Raw genomic sequence first — 22,577 nt, 5'->3', positions numbered from 1 at the left:
ATATAACACAGCAAAGTTTAAAATGAAATTCTTTTTATGTATAAAACACACCAATATCAGCACAGTAAAACACAAAATTAGGAGTTTCAGGAATTATTCGCAAAAAACTGAATTTTATATTTCTTAACCAAGACATTTTACGATGCACAACCCTGGAATCAATTTTCTTGTGTGCCTCAGTCTGCCTGCAGTCATTGTAGCAAGTTTAGATGTCATGTCCCATAGCATTGCATATACTCTTTGTCACAAGGTGTCTTCCTGTGTGGAAATATTTGGTGTCCCATTTTAGAAACATTTAGTCTCTTGCACCTAAACAATCTCTCAAAACAGGTATTGCAGTTAGTATGTTTATTTTTTAGTGACCTCTATCAGAAGGTTATAAATGACAAAAGAATATTTGGGCTTTAAGCATTATGTGTGCTTCAATTTTAATCTCTCTCTATGTGTGTATATGTACACACCAGTAACGGCGCACTGCACAATAACACTTGACTTTTGCATTCCTAGTTTTCATCCTCTTTCTCTGTACGTTTAGCATTTGTTTGCTCAGTTGCTTGATGCGCTTGCTGCTTTCTGAGCAGCTCTTCTTTTCTCCACCCTAGCGGCCCGCTTCTTCACTTCTTTTGTCAGCATCTTTTCACTTTAAAACAGATTAAGTCAGTGTTTGTGTTGCAATTACTTAGTACGTTTTCCTTAATTTTTCATTTAAGCTGGCACTTAAGTCTTCAATCTGCCTCAAGAATGATTTAACATATGAAGAGGTAGGGAAGTGACGGCGATGAAGGTAGGGATGAGAACGGCGCCCATACACATGTGCCACACGGCCGCCCTGTTGGTCGCTGCCGAGAGTTGATTCTACAATAAAATAAAATAAAAAGAGGAATAACCTTGGAGGTTAATCATCACCCCGAAAGCGGATAGTAGACGTCACGTAGTATAAATGGGCGGAGTGGTGACTCTGAGGCTAAGGATCTGCGCTTGTATCCAGAAGGTTGTCGGTTCGAATCCCCGTCACGGCCAAAAGAGATCCTACTCTGCTGGGCCCTTGAGCAAGACCCTTAACCTGTAATTGCTCCAGGGGAGCTGTACAATGGCTGACCCTGCACTCTAACCCCAAGGGGTATGTGAAAACTAACAAATTTCTAATACGAGAAATCGTATAAGACGAAATAAAGAACAAAAACAAAAAAAAAAAAACATGTACCAAATTTCACGCCAATAGTTTAAAACGGTTTGCGAGCTACAGGTGATTTAAAATCCTGGACAGACAAATGGACAGCCACTGTAGCATATTATATATAAAATCCTAAGCCTAAAAGTGCAACGATTTTATGTGACATTTTTGTCACGCTTTAAATCGGGCTTATTTTGAAACCTACATATATATGTTTGATATCATTCTTTTCCCGAATTTATCAAACTTTAATTTGATGTTGTTAGATTTTCAGATTCTTATTCTGTTTTTAAATTTATAAACTAAAAAAATGTCAAGAACTGACGTCCTGTGATACAAGACTTTGTGCCAAGAGATATAACCATGGCTGGGGTCAGAAATAAAAGACAAAGAGTAGGACAGCTTGCTGTACAGGCTCTTAAATGTTTGAAGCACTGCACAGCAGCAGCAGATCGAGCAAAGCGGAGGTTAAAAAAAACTATTTGTTTCCCATTGTGTCACCGTTTAAGAGGGGGTTTCGGATGAGTGACTGCATCTCCTTGGGGTGCGTTCAGCCCCCCTCTTCACAACGTGAGCAGCTGAGATGAGGCAAGCAAAACGAGCAGGGAGCGAACCCCCTAGTAGTTATATAAATATTTAATACTAGCTGTTTAAGCCCATGCTGTAAAAAGCCCAGGTTCCTAGAAACTATTAAAATCGTCAGAAAAAAAATTGAAATGTAGAGTCGGCAGTTTTGTTTTGTGGACGTGCTCGCCCCCCTTGTCTATCAGCGGCTAAGTGAGTTACAATGAGGACTGATTGAGGTCATTTATGTTAGGTAGAATGCCTAGAGGGGGCTGGGTGGTCTCGTGGCCTCAGAACCCCTGCAGATTTTATTTTTTTCTCCAGCCGTCTAGAGGTTTTTTTTTTTTTTTTCTGGCCTCCCTGGCAATCAGACCTTACTTTTATTCTATGTTAATTAGTGTTCCCTAATTCTATTTTCTTATTTATTTTGTCTTTTTTTCTCTTTCTTCATCATGTAAAGCACTTTGAGCTACATTGTTTGTATGAAAATGTGCTATAGAAATTTTTGTTGTTGTTTTGCCGATGTGCTCACCTCGCTTGTCTATCAGTGGCTAAGCGAGTTTCTCTTTCGTCGGCGGTTTCACTTTGGTGATGGAGTCACTTTCTTTTAGCTTCATGCTGTAGCCTCTCGTGTCTTTCTTCTTCCGACTGGTTAACTTGGGGTTGCCTTGCCGGCTGTTTGAGCTTTAAGCTGTAGCCTCGCACTTCTGGGCCGCACAGACACACACACTTCCACTTGTAGACATTTATATATAAGATAAATATTTGTTTCAATTTTAATATTTCAAATCTGACACAATTATTCATGTTTATTATGTACTTTTACCTCATGAAGTAAATCACTGCATTTGTTATGAACTCCCTAAATTGGGATGAATTACACTGATTCAGACTTTTTACATCTCGTAATCTAATGTGTTTGATGTGAGTTATTGTGAACATGCTATGAGCTTGCAGAGTTCACATAACTGAGAGAGCACAGTAAAATGAAATCCAAAAGTATTTAGGATCTCAATGGTGCCAGTTTAATGAAGTTAAATCCTGTTCTTTCTACAGAGAAGAAGAAAGCTGGATGTGAAAAAGGAGAAGTGTGAGACTGACACAAATATAATGGAGAAAAGGACCATAAAGGAGGAGGACTGTGAACGGGAGTGTGTACAGAACAAACAGGAAAGCTTAGGCATTAAGGAGGAGGACAGTGAACAGGGGTCAGTGGGCATTAAAGAAGAAGCCGAAGAGAAGGCTGTGAGTATTGAGACACACAAGCATACAAGTGTGAAGAGTGTCAAGGAAGAGATCCCTTATGATGAATGTCAAGATGGGGTGGCGTCTGAGGTAGTCTCTCCTCAAATCCGTCACTGTTTGTCTCCAAAACCTTCTGTCAGTGTCCGGTCTAAATCATTACAGTCCAACAAACAGAGGGCGGAGAACATTTCATCTGTTAGAAATCAGGAAGATCAACCACCACCTACAAATAAATCTGAGAAAAGTAAGTGTCAATTGAAAATGTGTAAGCTTTAGAGATGGGGTTTATGGGCCTGAAAGGGAGGGTCTTTTGCTTTTTATGAGAGACTTAGAAATTTAGTGAAATTGCTGTGTTTTACTGTGTGTTTATTGTAATTTGAGAGTTCTTCCATTATTGTTGTAACTTTACACAAAAGCTCTAAGCCTGTCCTTAGTAGAAAGAGCTGTACAAAAGTACACTGGCAAGAAAAGGTTTGTGAACCTTTTGGAGTTCCCTGGATTTCTTCACTAATTCCTCTTAACAACATAGTCACAATGATAGGCAAAAATAGTTGTCTTGAACTAATAACACACAAACAACTTGGCTTCTTCTCGTCAGTCCTGAACACAGCACTTTGACATTTATAATTCACTCTGTGTCAGTCCCACCCTGCCTTTATTGCTCGGTAGAGCCTTTACCAAATATTTTGGGTAGCTGCTGATCAGTCATGAATTTTAACCCATCCCTTTTTTCCCAACTCTTCTAGTTTGATGAGATCACTTACCTGATAAGATGTCATCAGTTTGTGCCACAGCATCTGAATATTTGTTAAGCTCTGGACTCTGTTTGGCCATTCCAGAACACCAGCCTTTCTCTTCTTGACTTCTTTCATTGTCTTCTTTCATCACTTAACTTCTTTTAGTCTTCTACTACCCCGACATTCTCTTGTCAGATTTCTTGATTCCGTTTTGTATTTAAGTGTTCCAATGATGATAGTAAGCTTTCCAGGCCCTCAAGACACCAGCAGTCACAAACCATGAAGCTCCCCTTCCACCATGAAATTTTGGTATTGGTATGGAGTGCTCTTTTATATCCAAACATAATGTCGCACGTTGTGACCATAGAGTTCAATTTTTATCTCATTCATCCACAGATCACGGTCATTTTCTTTTATTATTATATATTTGAGTTATACAGTTAAACATTTTTTTTATTCCTTCATGTGGACATATGGAAAGAGACTTCAAGTTTAAGGCCAGGTTTATAGTTCACGCGATGCAACGCATGCTCCAGTGGACGCTTCTGCTACGCAAGCGTTTTACTGTTTATACTTGCGCCCATACTTTATGTAAATGCAGAAGATTCCACCAGGTGGCAGTGCGAGATATTATCACAGTGATAACAGGTTCGGCTTCACGGTGTTGTGAATTGCCTGAAACACCCATTAAATTCCGATGAGACCTTACCGCAATATCTCTGAAAAGGATGTTTAATGATTACATCCATCAATTCAGGGATGTTGTCTTTTCCAGCAAGCATTGGGCATGAGGCAAAAACAGTCCCTACACGGGGCATCAGCTCATCGCAAGGTGAATACAAGCACACACCTACACTAGCATCATTTAAGTGTTACCAAATCTGCATATCTTTGGAAGGAAACCAGATCACACTGTGGAAACCCAGCAGGAAAACATGTAAACTCCAGGTAGGGAATACCAGCGACGTGACTCCCTGCGAGACAGCAGTGCTACCACTCCGCCACCATGTCAGCCCCATGTGTGTAATTATTAACAGTATTAATCACTTAAATGAAATTAATGATTCATCTGTAAAATACAACATACATACTTTAATGCATTTCATCATGAAAGTGATATCAAGTATAAATCTAAGGATTCTAAATGTGCAGAGAGTTGGAATATCATACATTTAATGTGTTCTGCGTGGCGATCTATTGCTGTTTGCCACTGCTGTCAGGTCAGGAGGAAGCCCCAGAAGACAAAACCAGCACAAAAGACTTTTAAAATGAATCATGTCATTACGATTGGGAATATGCGACGTTTGAATATAAAAGCACCACGAATGCATCTGTATGTTGGCATTTTTCTTCACCGCAGTGAACCATTCATCAAACCTCGAAGCGAGCACATCGATCTCGTGGGTTCTGCATAGATGCTTTCTGTCACATGTAGATAGTAAACAGAGACTCTGACGTCACGTTCCGACTTTTAGCACACTGCAAAGCCCCCCCCCCCCCCCCCCCCCCCCCCCCAGACTTTTTGCTGGTACTACAACTCGCGCACGCATCGCTTTCATTTCTGAGGACCTGCTCAGAGGATGTGTCAAATGAACACTTGGAAAGCATGGCATCCATGATGCATGCGCATATGCGTTCTGAGCGTGAAGTATAAATGATCCCTAAGAGATTTCTTTAGGTCTGTTGCTCTTCCTTTTCACGTTTGCTCACTCATTGTGAACTTTTCAGTGTACCCCCTCCAGCACTGAATTTCCTCCATTTTTTTGTAGACAGTTTGGCTTCCTATGGATTTATGGAGACCCAGGCCTTTCAAAATACCTTTTATCTCCTTTTCTAGATTTTTGCCTTTCTTCTGTTCTTCTAAGGTCCTCTTGAGAACCTTTTAGAAGCATCTGAATGAGGCATTTGGGCAACTTAGCCATCTGCAAAACAAAGAAGCTTGACACCTGAATAGTCTCCTCATTTGTCAAGTTTATGTTCTTGAACAGATCTTTACTGAGAAAAGTCAACCTTACTAGCACCCACAATTCTTGTGCCATTTTATAGGGCTGGACTCTTTCAAGCCACAGTCTCCTCTCATTGGTTGAACACCTGACTTCAGTGAGGCTCGGTCAAGGCCGTTAGCATAGTGTGACAGACTGGACTGTGAATGTTTAAATGTGTTCAGCATTGACAGTCCAAGAGGTGACATGACTAAAGTTTTTTAAATTACTGAAAGCAATTAGTGCACTGGATCCAGGCTATAAAACCAAGTTTAAAACACATTTTTCAAGAAGAACATGGGATCAACTGAAAACTCATTAAGGGTAAATTTCATACAAATATTAGGTTTATTTCACACCAAGAACCACAGACACGTGAGATAAATTTCCACGTAGTCTGGTAGAGAGTAGGACTTTAGAGACTTTCAAAACTCCTCTTGTTGAAGTTTTATAAAAATTAGGTGGATAGGATTGGAAAGCTTTGTTGGCCTGTTCTGGGGATGCTGTGATCATAGTCTTTACGGCCGATATAGTCCATCGATTTCATGTTACCGGATCAGCCAATAATTAATTTTTCTTTATCCTTTTAAAAAACTTTTTACACAAAGCTCCTGTATAATCAGATGCCTTATGTCTTCTAAAAAAATGTTAACCTTGATATTTTTATAATTAAACTAGCTCTGTAAGCCCATTCTGTAAAAAGCCCTGGGGTCCTAGAAACTATTGAAATCATCAGAAAAATAACTGAAATGTTGAGATGTCAGTTAATTGAAAGGAACTACTCTGGGCGTCTCTCTCCTAGGAGGATTCGTTTAGCTGATGTGCTCGCCTCGCTTGCGTATTAGTGGTGGGAGGAAAACTAAAAGGGATACCGTTCTGCCGATGTTAGTGGCTAAGCGACGTTGTCTTTCTTCAGACTTTTTGTTTTGCCGACTTGCTGGCCTCACTTGTGTTATTAGCATCTAAGCGAGTTTTCTGTTTCCTCGTTGGCGGAGCCCTTACCCCGACTCCACCTCTCACTTCCGGGCTGGACAGACAGACACACTTCCACATGTAAACGTTTTATATATAAGACTATACACCACAAATGTTAACCGTTCATTTTTTATTAACAAAATGAAATTGTGTAGGCTTGTTGTTCAGTGACCAGTTTCTTATAATTGCAAGATGTCATATTGTTTAGTTCCTTCTGTATTGTACCTGTCTCAAACAAAGTTTAATTAAAAATAGTCGTTTTCACTGTTTCTGTAGCCAAAAAAAATCTGTTTGCATGCACACACAGTTAATTGATATTGGCAATTAAACACTGCTGCCTAAATGTAAATATACATGCAATTTTAGGCTTTTAACAATTTTATATCATTAATTTAATAATAAATCATTAATAATTGCCCTTTGCTTTTTAAATAAATATTTATTGTATTTTTTCCAGGTGTTTTTTTTTTTTTTTGTTTTGTTTTTTATATTCTCCTTTATGGTACCAGCCAGACATTTGTAATTCTTTAAATGTACTTCTGGATTACTATTTTAATAACGCAGTACTTGCTTCTTACCAAAACTTGTACCATTTGCCACGCACAAATAATAAACTCAGTGCACATCTTCAAAAAGCCTCAAAAGTACCAAATGTTCATAAGATGTTTATCAAGAAGACTCGAGGCTAACAAGCTTGTCAAGTTTACAAGTTAAAGACACATGTTGCTGTTAGCTGAAATTGCTGTTTACTAAAAACACATTTAAATTTCTTGTTTAAATTTTTTCAATTAAAAATGTAAACTGGTGTTCTTAAAGCTCGCAGTCCACACAAGCACAAACAGTGTCCCATTTTAATTAATAGACAAAGTAAAAAAAGCTTTGGAGTCATTCGAGTAGCTTTTCTTGCCATTTGTGTAATTGCACATAACAACTTCATCTGATTCCTTTTTCTTAGTTTATTATCCTACGCTCTTTAATATAAAGGCAGACGCATACCCAAAATAAAGCATGATGGTGACAAATTGTTATTCAAAGGAATCTCAAGTATTAAACCAACACCAATCTAGATGTAAAGTTTAAATGTAACACTCCTGATTTAAAGTTTCACAGCTCATGATGAGAACAATGGTACCAGGAAAATATCACCAACAAGCCAATAAAAATAATCTAGGACAGGGGGTGTCAAACTCCAGGCCTGGAGGGCCGCAGTGGCCCTAATCGGTTCCAAATCATTGACCAGTTTTCACTGCTAATTAACTTTTCCTCATCACTTTAATAGGCCTGTTAGAAGAGTTCAGCCCTCTGAATTGATTCCTTTCTTCATTAAATGGCAGCCAAACAGAAATGAGACGTGAAACGAGCTAACAGATGACCAGCTAAACTGGGGCTTCAAACTCCAACAAGTTTTCACTCCAATCACTTTTCTCAATGAGAAGCCGATTTTTGTTATTAATTAAACCCATTATTTAATTCCATGGCTTGTTGCTGCTTTCATTCTGCCAGAGCAGACATTTCCAAAATGGTTGATTTTCTGTTTGTTTTTTTTTTCCCCCCCTAAGAATGCCTTCAAAACGTTTTGGTCATCTGAGAGTTCAGCCTTACTGAAACGTTCACCTTTCTTTATTTTCAGATATTGTGCGATGGGCACACGTGAGCTGATCACATGGTGGCTTGTTTTGTCTCTCATTATTGTTTGGCTGTGTGGACCTTCAAGTTGGGCATCGCCGCCCCAACCCGGCAGAAGCACAACTGCAAAACACAAAGAACTATTTATTTTCTTTTCCCTTGTGGGAAACGTCTTCCCCGTCTCCCACAAGTCAAACACAGTCATCAAGCACAGTAAACAATACACAACCTCTTCTTCTTCTTCCTCTTCTCTTTTCTCCTCCACTCCTCCTGGCAGGCTTTGTCCTTCATCTCCAGACTGTGGCTCCCGGAGTAGCGGTTGCTGGCCCCTTTTTTAAGGCACCCGGAAGTGCTCCTGGTGCTTGACAACCTACTTCAGGCTGCACTTTTGGGTGTGGCGGAAGAACTGCCCATGAGGGCTCAGCAGCTGCCGTAGCAACCCCTGATGGTGCCCACAGATTCCAACAGGGCTGCTCCAAACTCCAACTCCCATGGAGCCCTGAGGGAGTCCTAGGCATCTCTGCAACCCAGGGGCACTGCCATCTAGTGTTCCAGGGGAGGTAACACTCTGGCCACGCTTGCTCCCCTGTTCCTCCCAACATGGAGGCGTCCCAGCTAAACCTGACAGAATACTGATTAGACCTGGGATAGACTCCTTTACCCTCCAGTTGTGCCTGTTTATTTATGAGGGAAACAACAAAGTACTGTTTTGCATAGTTCTGCGACATTTTGCTAAAATTAATTTCACACGTCATTTCACAATCTCGTTACTTCATATTTCTTATGTGGAAGATGAGCTGGACACAGACAGGCGGACATGTTCAAGTCACCCAAAACACTTTTATTATAGTCCTCCATATTTACAATAAATGCAGCACAACCCCAAAGTTCAGGCCAACTCTCACAATGCCTTACTTTCTTCAGGCCACCTCCTTGCCTCCTCCAAGACCTTGTCCTTCCTTCTTTCCCGACTCCAGCCCCTGAATGGAGGGAGGCGGCCCCTTTTATATGCACCCGGATGTGCTCCCGGTGCCTCCCGACAATCTTCCGCCGGCACTCCCCAGTGTGGCGGAAGTGCCGGCTGTGCACCCGGAAACACTCCGGGTGTCCCCAATCCTTAACCCAGCACTTCCGGGTGTGGCGGAAGTGCTAAGGTCCAGGGCTCCAAAGGCATTGGGGCACCCCTGGCGGTGACCATGGGCTCCTACAGGGTTGAGCTTCAAAGCTCTGCACCTGTGATCCCCATAGCCATCAGGGCGGTTGCCTCCACGTGGTCTGGGAGAGGCATAAGCGGTCCTCCGGGGCGTCCCGGCCAGGTCGCCCCCCCAGCCACCTGTGACACTTTTATCAAACTACATTTGTCTAATTATTAGTTTCTCTTTGGAGAATATGAGATACATAGAACTTTATTTGTCCCCAGGGGAAAGATGGCTTTTTACAGAAGCTCTTTAAATTAAAAAAAATATATAAATAGATAGATGAGTAAGAAAAATAAACATACATAAACACTTGACAACTTTGGTTTGAGAACACACCAGAATAGCTATAAAATAAGATAATTAAAAAAAAAAAAGAAAACTTCTAACTTTGCAGTCCCAGCCTCAGTGAGGTCCTATGCACTTGCACCCCCGTAGTGTTTCTTGACGCACTTTTGATGAATATGTTGGCTGAAAGTCCTCAGTGTTAGTGTGTCATGGAGAGAATGTGCAGCGTTGTTCATAATGGCACACAGTTTTGTTTTAATTTTCTCCTTTGCTTCTTCCTCCAGGGGGTTGTCCAGAGTGCATCCTATTACTAAGCCTGCCCTTTTAATTATCGTGTTTATTTGCTGGGCCTCTCTTGAAGTGATGTTAACAACTCCGCACAAAACATCGTTTAAACTTGAGCTGGTGATCACAGAGTTATAGAGGATGTGAAGGATGTCACTTCCCACATTAAAGGAATGCAGTCTCCTGAGGATAAAGAGGCTGCTCTGCCCTTTCTTCTATAGTTCCTCTGTGATCCAAGACCAGTTCAACCGGTCCTTAATGTTGACCCCCAAGTACTTGTAGGAGTAAACCACCTCCACAACCACTCCTTGAATAGTGAGCAGACATAGCATCTCTTTGTTGCAGTAAAAGCCAATAAATAGTTCCTTGGTTTTGCTGGTGTTAACATGCAGTCAATTGTCTTTGTACCAAGAAACAAAGTTCTCCACGTGACTTCTCTCCTCTGTCTCATCCCCTTTATCAACACACCTCATAAGTGCAGAATCATCTAAGAATTTCTGTAAGTGACATGGCCTGGTGTTATTTTAATAGTCTGAGGTGTGCAGAGTGAAGAGAAAAGGAGACAATCCAATTCCTTGTGTTGCACAAATCAATTCCTTGATTCTCACAAACTGTGGTGTTCCCAATAGACAGTCCATTATCCAGGGCAATATTTGCTCATCCACTTGTTTATCTCTAGGTTTACCCCTTAACATGGATGGCTGGATGGTATTGAAGTCGCTGGGGAAATCAAAAAAGCACAGCTTTCTCCAGGTGAGAATAAGCCTTGTGGAGCAGGTAGATAATTGCATCCTCCACTCCAATCTTTGTCCGATAGGCAAACTTCAGTGGATCCAGGTGGTCTACCACAAGAGGACTCATTGTCCAGTTCCAGCCTCTCAAAGGTCTTCATGATGTGAGACACAAGTGCCACTGGTTTGTTGTTATTAAGTGAAGAGACACCTGCTTTCTTTAGAAGAGGAATAATGCAGAATGTTTTCCACAGTAGTGACACTTTCTGAAGCCTTGGGGACAGACTGAACAGGTGACACAGGACACCACAAAGTTGGTCAGCGCAGGCCTTAAAAACTCGAGGACTGACTCTGTCCGGTCCCGCAACTTTTCTTGTGTGTAGATTCCCCAGTTATCTCCTTTCTTGGTCTTCAGTTATGACCCACACTGATGGTCAGAAGTGGACTTGTCCCTGGCCATTCCAGTTGACGTGGTAGGAGTTGTTGATGTAGCAGGGATGGTATGAGGAGACTGGTCTTTGGAAGAAGGTGGGAAAATCTATTAAAGAATTGGTTTCCGACCTTTAGCTTTGTCCACATCCCCTTCTAGCACCTGAGCTCAGAATTGCTTTAGTCCAGTAATTATGCTGAGTCCATTTTAGACATAACTTCATGTTATTCTGAGTGAATTTGTTTTCTGTTTTAGCTTTGTAAGCTGCCTTTCCTTCACTCAGCTTTTTCTTTAGCACACGCTGTACGTCCTTCAGAGCCTCTGTCACCGAATTTGATTACTCTCCTTTTCCTCATTCAGTAGACCTTTTAGCTCCTTAGTAAATCCAGGGCTTGTTGTTTGGAAAGCAATGTGCTGTCTTTCTGTGGTCCTTAGTGTGATGTTGTGTGGAGATTTGTGCTTCTGATTGGGTTAATCAGTGTCTACTGAACGGACCCGGTATTCTGACATGGGCCAACTGCTACTGCTCACCTTCTTAACTGTAACATGGCTAATAAAAGGATAGGCCAATATCACACCCTGAAGCTGTATCCAGCAGGGGGCGTTAGCTCCCTGAGAATGAATTCTTTTGTAATTATGGCATGTTACATAACCCGAAACTGTATAGATAGGGAGGGGTATTGCCTTTTTATATCATTAGTGATACGGCGGTAAGAAATCACATAGGAGAAATAACTTAGTTTTGTTTAATGTCTGCTTACACTGCATATCAGATGAAGGAAGCCAATGGAAAAACCCAGTCCAGCAGTGGGGACCCAATGTATAGAGTGTGCTATTTTCGCCGCTGCGTTGGAAAGATTTTCCGGATCGGGTGACATTATCTCCCATCTGTCCGTTGGCTTCAAAGGTGTGCCAGGCAATGTTCCAAGGCTTTATACTCTTTCTTCATATGCAGGCCCCCACTTAGGTGAATCATGTCATTCCAAACAAGGCAAAAGAGGATACAGTTTCATGCTGACTTTGACAGACAGAAATAGTATACAATGGTCCTCAGTGTGACTGCCCATTTCACAATTGTCTCTATCTGTCTTGTCTTATAATGCTTGCCTAGCAGTTCTTATATGGTGAACCCCTGTGCTAATTCTGGCTCTGTGTCAACTGTGCATGTGAGTAGAAAAACACAGATTTATAAGATCTATTTGCACAGAGCACAGTGACACATTAAACTTATGCTCTTATTGCAGAAGCTCCCTGTCTTACATCCCCTTTGTGAGATTACAAACTTTAAACTGTTTATTGAATTTATACAATATATGCAAAAAGACCGTTTTAAGGCAATTTTAGTAAGCAGGAAGAAATATACAAAATAGAAATTCAGTCTATTGAAAGATAGAAGATGAAAAACAGCAATAATCCCTTTTCTACCCCAACACACACTAAATCCATATTGGTGTAAATGAAAATGTATACAGTAGAAAACACATCTCTAGCCCCTTCCATAGTCCACACACTAGTCAAGAGTTTACGCCAACTGTTTATAAAAGCCGAATGAATTATAGATGCCGGCTACAATCTACACTGCCGCAGTCAGTGCTGCGTCATTACAGAAAAAATCTTCACGAGCTCACCCCAGTCTACTAGTTATAACGGAATACAAGATTCACATTCCTGGAGACGATCGCTGACTTTTGAAGCTACACAATCAGTTTTCATGACAAATGCAGATGCTGATCAGTTAGTAATTTTTCCGCATCTTTTCCCCCTGATGGCTACTGTTTTCCTCCTTTTGAAAAATGGTGTGATTTTATGCAGATTCCTTCTAAAAAGTTTTTGGGAGTGTCACTGTCGATCACCTGGCTATTCCTAACACAGGATATATGAGTTGTCTTAGTGCCTGTACAAGCAGACCAGACAGACAGTGGAAATCACATGACATTTTCTATGTGTTGGCGCTATAAGTAGTTCTCATGAGCATACTTGGTACCAGAATTTCTTGGGTCAGTGATCTGTAATTGATTGTGTTGGTGCTCACCCTGAGGTCAAATGGTCTGAACATTTGGGTAAAGAGAGCTACTGACCTGTCAGCTGCTCACCATTTATTGTTGAGCGGATTCAAGTGATGAAACACTCTGTTCACAGTTGAGACCATTGCAAGGAGTTCTGGCCTTAAGCTTGCTGATGCTTCTCATGATGGCATCCCTAAGAATCTTCAAAGTATGCCAGCAGTAAGGGAAGTTGTCAGGCTGAAGAATGGGGGCCCTCTATGTACAGTTGATTAGCAAGAGTCTCCTGATGTCAATGAAATGAACTAAAAATCTTCTGAAAGCATGGATTGGAAATGCTTATTTATGACAGAATGTGTTCATTTATCTTTTTTAGTTCAATTGTATTTATTTTTGTTTAGAGCTCTTTAGTGAATACAGGCATGGAGTGCTTGATGTTTCTGTCTACAAAGCTATAACCGAGGCAATTAAACCAGACATCATTTTTATGCATTAATACACAAATTAGATTAAATACACAGTAAAACGGAGCACATTTCAATTTGATTAGTATAAATCTTGACAGTGTGCACCCAGTAACTGTATAACGGAGAGTATAAATGTCACTAGTATGTCACAAGGCTGACTAGTCCTGGTTTCTTTGTAGACAGAAATAACTACACTCATTCTGGGTTTTTTCATTTGGTAATTTTTCTCACAGACCACTGAAGCTCCTGTAGGCCTGTGCATTAATATGTCGCTTAATCAATTTCTTTATTTTGCTTTAGTGTTTTAAATAAGCCATTTTGTTGCACATTTCCGTGTAAATGCCTTTGGTATAAGTGTGGAGAAATGCCAGGGAACATCTTATTTCCCAAGATGCATTTTACATGCTTCGCTTGGATTGGCACTCTGTTTTGTGAATAAAATTCTCTTCGGTATCTTGATAAATGAAGATTTTTCACTTTTTACCTCTATTAATCAAATCAAATAAGATCAATATATCATTTTAAATGTTTGATGACAAAGTATTGATGCAGTTTTGTAATGTTCAGAAAATGTGTCCAATGGTCTTGCCAGCTGGGTCTCTGTTATGTGATCTAATTAGTTTACTGTTTCAGTTTCTGTGCTTCAGTGGTTGAATGTTTGCCCATATGGTGTTTAAATGTTTTGATCGCTTATACTTATGAATAGTTGTTCATAATTTCAATGAGCGTTTATTTAATTTTGTGACTTAATATCAATAGAAGGGGAGTGGATTGAAAATAAGATTTTCTTTTTCTTTTTTAATTACATACAGAGGGAGCACGTCACTGCTGTTCTGAATGTGGAAAACATTTCAATGACAGGAGTAATCTTCAGAAACACACTCGAATTCACACTGGGGAGAAACCGTATGGGTGTAATGAATGTGGCAAACAGTTTTCACACAGAAGCCATCTTCAGAGCCACAAAAGAATTCACACAGGAGAAAAGCCATATTGCTGTTCTGAATGTGACAAACGCTTTTCTCGCAGGAGTAGTCTTCGGATACATAGTAGAAGTCACACAGGAGAGAAGCCATATTGCTGTGCCGAATGTGGCAAACAATTTTCACAAAGAAACTATCTTCATAGCCACAAAAGAATTCACACAGGAGAGAAGCCGTATTGCTGTAAAGAATGTGGCAGACAATTCTCTGGCCGGGGTAGTCTCTGGTGGCACACGAGAATTCACACAGGAGTGAAGCTTTATTGCTGTTCCGAATGTGGCAAACAATTCTGCCGCGGGAGTACTCTTGAAAGACACATTAGAATTCACACAGGAGAGAAGCCGTTTTGTTGTAAAGAATGTGGCAGACAATTCTCTGGCAGGAGTAGTCTTTGGAGGCACACCAGAGTTCACACTGGAGGGAAGCCATTTTGCTGTTCTGAATGTGACAAGCAATTCTATGACAGGAGCAATCTTCGGAATCACGCAAGAATTCACACTGGGGAGAAGCCCTATTGCTGTTTGGAATGTGGCAAATCATTTTCACGAATGAGCAATCTTCAGAGACACACTAGAACTCACACAAGTCCACAAGTATAATGAAGAAATATGCTGACCCATGGGTACCACGAACGTACACATGGATGGCTTATAAAGACTGAACTACAACCAGAAGATGAACAAATAATCACGGCTGTAGAAGACTGCAGCCTGTGGACAAGGCCTTAATAGAACAAATTCCACAGCCAATAATTGGTGCTTTAGCCAAACAGAACTGGAAGCTGGCCCTCATCTGATTGATGGGCGCGAGGTCCTGATAGCTATAAACATATACACTGAAAGATGCACCAATGTAGGCAGATTCAGTCAACAGAAAATCTATAAAAAGTACAACTTGCTAGCACCAGAAAGGCAGTGGGGCCACAATCCATGCTGCATAATGCCAAATGAGAAGGTGTTAGACACATCGATACCAAGTGACAGAAAAGAACCGATGCCTGAAAACTGGATATAGTCACCAAGGAAAAACAATCTAAGGAACCCTGGATAACAGAAGTATCAGTTTTAATGACTACTCCGCTCTAAGAAAGAAGAGGCAAATAAAGTACCAGAAAATGCAATGTGAGATATGCCAAGTGTGTAACAAAACAACAGAAATAGCATCAGTTATGCTTGGATGAACAGGAAACTCTCAGGTCCATCCAGACATCCCGCCAATTACTATAACTCTCTATGAAGTGCAAAAAGAATCATTAATAGGAATAATGCAGATGCAATGATGAGCCCCTGCTACAAACTTAACAGAATAACAAATTAAGCAGTACAAATAAACTGTCATGACTAAAGAGTGAGGTTCACTCTTGCCTTGATATCAAGCACACCAAGAAACTTTGAAGAAATCAACCCGACAGAAGCCTGATGTACTGAACCATTATTAGGTAAAACTTAAGGTGACATTTCTTTATCTGACTAGAAATATTGTATTAGACGGTTTAACAAGGCAGGTAGATTTTTGTGTACATGTGTGTTTTTAATTTTTCTCAACAACATCTACATTTTTTTAGCGAGCAATAGTATAGTTTGTTATGAGACATGTGACTTTTTTTCCCCACCAGAGTAACAAGAAATTGGGGGCATTTCATTGGGCTTTGGGGAATTATTTATGGGGTTTATAAAAAATGATATGATCATTGTGGGATACCCGATTTACTTTACCATGTGCACGTACTAAATTTATCCACTTATAGCTTCTGTCATTTACTGGAAAATAAAAACAACTTTAAACTAATACTAAAAAATGTACCATATATACTCGTGTTTAAGTTCTCCCACGGATAAGTCAGGGCTTGATTTTACCGTATAATTTCCGGTATTTTATAATGTCGGTCGTATAAGTTGAATGCGGAAAACTCACGCTATTGGTTCAAGAGATTATGGTATGCTAACGCCCACATAAGAGAGTAACTACATAGCACACTGCCTTTTTTTCCTGTGTATTGTGCCTACGTGATCACATGGTAATCTCCGAAGTATATCGAAATGTTTGCACTGCTTTGTGTTTTTTTTTTTTTTCATACTCCTTTATGTAGAGAACATCCCTTATCTACAATGGAGAGTTTGATCAGAAGAAAATATGAAGCTGATTTTAAGTTTAAAGTCTTTGAAGTGGTGAAAGAAATTGGTAACTGCACTGCTGCAACAAAATTCAATGTGTTTGGGAAACTGGTGCGAGATTGGAGGAGGCAAGAAGATATTAAAAAAATAATAATAATAATCTTACTACTATATAAAAGCGGTCAGGATTGTCCTTCCGTCCCATGAGTGCAAAGCGTAGGAGGAGGCGTGTCAGACATCGTGGTACATTTTCTGATGCAGCTAGGCAGAAACAACTTCGTGACGCTGCCGCCAAATACTCGCAGAAAAATCCGCAGGTTAATAGACACTCTGTCGCTAAGTGCTCGCAGGCAAATCCACAAGTTCATAGAGACGCTGCCGCTAAATAATTGCACGCAAATCCACAAGTTAATAGAGCTTCTGTTTCTAGGTACGATTCCAATAATAAAAAGCGGCTCATACAAAAACAACAGGTTTGGCTCAAAAAACCCGATTGTGGATTTGCGTACAGCCACCGAAACTTTGTAATGGCACGAGACTTCAGGTCACGTGTCTGCAAAAGAACCTCATTCAGGCAACTATTTTACTGGCAGTGGCTCAGGGGAGAGCTTTTTATTCCTCACATCCCCATTATACCCTCTGATCTCCCATTTCAATTCAGACGCCTCCAGTTTCCAGTAAGGCTCTGCTTTGCAATGACAATAAGTCTCAGGGACAGACCCTACAAAAGGTTGGCATTGATTTGAGGCAGGATTGCTTTTCACATGGCCAACTATACGTTGCATGCTCAAGAGTAAGCTCAGTGCACAGCTTGGTCATATCACAACTGGAGGGCCAAACTGACAACATGGTGTACAAAGAGATCCTTAACAAATAATTATTTGTATATTTTCCCTCACTTTAATAATGTTTACTTTTCTTCTTAATAACAATTTTAAGGTAGTATTTCGCCGCTGCGAAGCGCGGGTATTTTGCTAGTAATAAAAAAAAAAAAGTGTATTTTTGAACAGGCATATAAGTTGGGGTCTGATTCTATGATCAATTTTTCGGGTTTCAAGACCCGACTTATACACGAGTATATACGATAAGCATTATTATATTATTGGCACGTATGAAATATCAAACTAGCTTTTTAATCTACACAAATGGTTTAAAGCTGCTTTTATAAGAGCACATTTTTCAAAATCGGGTTTGTCAAAAAAAAAAAAACAAAAGCTGTCCTGGGATGCCCACATTTTTCCCCTCGGCTTTACCTGCTTTTTTCCTTCCAGCGGTAAAGCTATTATCGTGCATTTCACTCGCCTCTCACTGGTGTATCCATCAGTGCCATCTGGCAGGAGATCCTACTCTAAAATTGTGAGCCTGCACAAAAAGAGTCCAGTTCAAGGGAAGGCCTTGTCTGATGAGGATGAGGAGCCCTCCACAATGCATGTCAAATGCCCAGACTTGAAGTTTGTTTCAAGTGAAATTGTAACGTTACAGCTGAATTTTAGGGAAGACCTTGATATAATTAAACGAGATGTTAATGAGTTTAAGAAGAACAGAAAAAGATTTCTAATGTGCTCAGCACATTAAAAGTGAGTTCTCCCAATGGAAAAATATTATTAGTAGAGCATGAGGTTACATACCTCACTAGTAAATTATTCCAGCTGGATGACCAAAACCAGAAAAGTAATATTCACATTATTGGTCTTAAAGAAAATGATGAATGCTGTGATGCCATTCAGGTGTTAAAAGGAGCTGCTTTATAGTCTTCCCTGAACTTTGAGAATCTACTCTGATAACTGAACGTTGCCAAGGATATGCTGGTGTAACAGGAACTCTTCTTGCCTGAAGCCTCAGTTTTAAGATTTTTTAAAGTACGTTGATGGCCACATAGTTTGCACATCATTTTGAGGGTGGCACGGAAAGCCTCAAGTCTGTCTAATGAATGCCAGAGAATATATTTTTATCCCAGTTTCCCTTCTGGCTCAAGCTTGAAAAGCATTGATTCCACCAATAAAGTGCGCTTTTGGAATTGCTCTACAGCCGTTTGTCTTGTATTCTGCCCATCTCAAGGTGCCCCATGGGCCAGGGCATGTCACCTTTGATGATCTGAAACTAGCTGCTGATAATATTGATAACTTTTAACAACAACAACAACATTTATTTATATAGCACATTTTTTATACAAATGATGTAACTCAAAGTGCTTTACAGGATAATAATTAATTCTTTGCATTTATATAGCGCTTTTCTCACTACTCAAAGCGCTCAGCAATTGCAGGTTAAGGGCCTTCCTTGCTCAAGGGCCCAACAGAGCAGAGTCCCTATTGGCATTTACAGGATTCGAACCAGCAACCTTCTTATTGCCAGTGCAGATTCCTAGCGTCAGAGCAACCACTCCACCAGGATGAAGAAAGTATATATAAAAATATACTTAAAATATAAAAAATAAAACATAGAATAAAAGCAAGGTCTGATGGTCAGGGAGGACAGAAAAAAAAACAAAAAAAAACCTCCAGATGGCTGGAGATAAAAAACAAAATGTGCAGGGGTTCTGAGGGCACGAGACCACCCAGCCCCCTCTAGGCATTCTACCTAATATAAATGACCTCAATCAGTCCTCGTGATATTCAGGGTTCACATGGAAGAACTTGATGATGACGGTCATGTGGACTTCTGGCCTTTAATCCATTAGTGTAGGAACATCACGGTGCTTTGATCAGGTGGTGGTGGTGGCACAGATTGACACCACAGAACACTGGAAAAAGAACAGCAGAGAAAGTAGGGATTAATACAAATTTTGGAGCCACCATGAATGATAATGATAATTAAATGCAAATATAGAATATCAGGATTAAACTAAAATGAAGCCATGAGAAAGCCATGTTAAGATAATGCATTTTTAATGGTGAATTTCTATCTGTAAGCTATTCCAGATTTTAGGTGCATAACAGCAGAAGGCTGCCTCACCACTTCTTTTAAGTTTAGCTCTTGGAATTATAAGCAGGCACTCATTTTAAGCCATCTGAACATTTATTCAGTAGCAGTGTCAGCTAGACTCGTATTTCTGCAAGGTGCAGTGGTTCTGCCTTGTCCTGTTCCTACAGTTTGCTGTTTTTCAATATATATATATTTTTTTCTTTTCTTTGAAATGATAGGTCTCATCAGGCTGCTGACAGTAGGCATCACCTTCTGAACACTTTAGGTATAGCCTCAACTTTATTAGGTCTGGAAGCTCTATTGGCTTTATGAGGTTAATTGATTTGGTGAAAGTTTTTATTAATATGATTTCTTCATCCATGGCTGCTATTCTCACCACTTCAAACATATCACACCCCATTCAAATTTTCAAAGGTGCCAGACAGGAATGCCCTCTCTCTTCTCTCCTTTTTAATTTGTCTCTGGAGCCTTTTGTTCCCACAGGCCCATCACCTCAATTACTGCTTGTAGTTCTCCTCATAAAATATGATTGTATGCAAGATGATATCCTGTTATTCCTAAGCAACGCTTTTGCTGATCTTTCCCACACCCTCATAGTATTTACGTCCTATGAGCATTTATCGGAATGTGAAATTAAATGGAAAAAGTGAATATTTTTTCCAATTAATACTTCCAATAGTCAGTGCTGTACCCTGTATTAGTTCCAGTGACCAGCTGTATTAAGTATTTGGGTTTTGAAATGTTTCCAATATTACAAAATTCTGTAACCTTTAATTATCACATCAACTTTAACAGTTTTGAAGATTCACTGCTACATGGTCATCTTTTCTGCTGTCTTTCCATTGCAGACTAGCTATTATTAAAATTAATATATGTAGATAGATAGACTTTATTTGTCCCCAGGGGGAAATTTGGCTTTTTACAGAAGCTCAATAAATTCTCTTTCTTTCTTTCTTTCTTTCTTTCTTTCTTTCTTTCTTTCTTTCTTTCTTTCTTTCTTTCTTTCTTTCTTTCTTTCTTTCAGCCTACCAGCCAACCAATCAACCGATGAAGACAAAGACTTGTTGATATTTGCAGCTGAAGAAAATGCTTACTGGTGTCAAGCTTTGCAAAAACGTTTGTATCACCCTACAGATCTGTCCTGAAGGCCACTTCTCTGTGTTTTATGAAAAGTGCGACACCTACATATTGACAAGGCACCCTTTGTTAATAGGCAGCTGTCAACAATGCCTCCTGCCTTTTTATAGCATATTATTCAGAGTGCAGAATCGTTTTGAGCCTCGAGATGACTGGAGCCCTGCTAGTCTCTTTTGGGCTCTAGAATTATCAGTCAGGAACCTTAAACAATCTGTAAGAGTCCAATCCTTGCTAATTGAGTCTTGAATAATTCTGATCTGCCATATAATAAGTAAGGAACAGCAGCACTGAGAAGATGGTGGAGACTACACACATTGACGCAAGCTAATCAACTCCTGTGAAAGATCCATGCCAATCACCCAGCTGAAATAGAATCTCTTATTGGAGATTTCCTCACTAGCAGAGATGAACCCGAGTCCAACGAAGGCTTTCCTGATGTGACCTTGGTACTGGCTCTCTGGAAACTGGAGGATACTGAAGTCCTGTATGCACACTGTCTACAGTGTACAAAGACTTCATTAGACATTGCTGTAGGGAAAGGGCCTTACAGAATACGCAATGCTATGTCACCGGGATCTACTGAGTAAAACACCAGAGACACCTTAGAGGACCAAACTTTGGTGATCAGAGACACCGAGTCCAGCTTTGCAGAACTTGTATAGACCACCATTGAACAAAAGAACTGTTGGTCAGTCATTTCCTAACCTGCTTAGTCCTAAACAGGGTTGCTGGAGTCCGCTGGAATCTATCCCAGCTATCATAGGGCACAAGGCAGGAGCAAACCCTGAACAGGTGATGTCTACTGCAAAGCATCATTGCTGTAAATGCCTGTGTCTCACTGATTGATCTTTCAGTCACAGACAAATGTCTTTTCTGTGGAGAGACAGAGACAGTCTTTCACTATTTTTTTATCTTAGACTTCAACCTGTTTTGAATGTTTTTATCTCTGGTTTCAGTGTTCTTAACTTGCCTTTTAATGATTGTGTATTTATTTATGATGTCTCTGGAAATTTGAGTAATAGTGATAAATGTTATTTTGGGAATTTCTTCATTGGACAGGTCAAGCTCGCCATTTATAAATCGAGATAAAAGAAAGTCAACTAGGCAATGTGATATGATAAGGATATTTCATTGCCTTGTGAAAGACAGTTTGTTTAGAAAATAAATTCTACAAAATGGCCACATATGTGAATTCTTTTGTGAAAAGATGGTGCGATTTGTAAACTTGAAGATAATGAATTGATTTTTCTTATTTGAAATGACTTTCTGTCTGCTTTGTGAGTTTTAAGTAGCCCCTCTCATATATACACCAAAACGGCTAAAAAGAATGGAAACTCCTGACTTGGCACTTACAGTCACAGTGAGGGATTGTGCTAGTGTGCTGCAGCAGTGACATTAGCTGAATGGTCCCCCTCATGTTTGAAGCAATGAAACCCACCTCAGGAATCACAAATTTTCCCAAACATGATGGTGCTGTGAAATGGGGGAACTACATAAGAAAAGTGTTATGGAGTGACCAAAATGTATGCAAATATCCCTAAAAGAGTGTGCACTTTAATCACTTTTGAATTATTTGGTATATAATTTAAAACTGTGGGGCAGAGGGGTAACTCGAGGAAAAATAGGTCTTTGTACCAAACATTATGGAGGGCACTGTGTAAGGCACAGGACAATTCATAGAAATATCCCAAGCACGATGTTCAAATGTGGCTTGT

At 40.1% G+C, this 22,577-nt stretch overlaps 1 protein-coding gene across 2 annotated transcripts in view; it reads left to right on the top strand.

Annotated features, from left to right (window-relative positions):
• Positions 1-22,495, top strand: part of LOC114667681 (zinc finger protein 239-like) — a 30,104-nt gene extending 7,609 nt beyond the window's left edge. For both annotated transcript variants that reach the window (XM_028823076.2, XM_028823092.2), the window contains exons 2-4: positions 2,795-3,227; positions 14,516-16,124; positions 20,750-22,495. In XM_028823076.2, the coding sequence (XP_028678909.1) occupies positions 2,849-3,227; positions 14,516-15,285 (1,149 nt within the window). In that variant the 5' untranslated portion in view covers positions 2,795-2,848 and the 3' untranslated portion in view covers positions 15,286-16,124; positions 20,750-22,495. The remainder of the gene's footprint in view (positions 1-2,794; positions 3,228-14,515; positions 16,125-20,749) is intronic.
• The last annotated feature ends 82 nt before the right edge of the window (positions 22,496-22,577 follow it).

This window comes from Erpetoichthys calabaricus, chromosome 1 (assembly GCF_900747795.2).
Source record: "Erpetoichthys calabaricus chromosome 1, fErpCal1.3, whole genome shotgun sequence".
Classification (NCBI taxonomy): Eukaryota; Metazoa; Chordata; class Cladistia; order Polypteriformes; family Polypteridae; genus Erpetoichthys; species Erpetoichthys calabaricus.
Note: the sequence above shows the minus strand (reverse complement) of the source record. Positions and strands in the feature narration are given on the sequence as shown.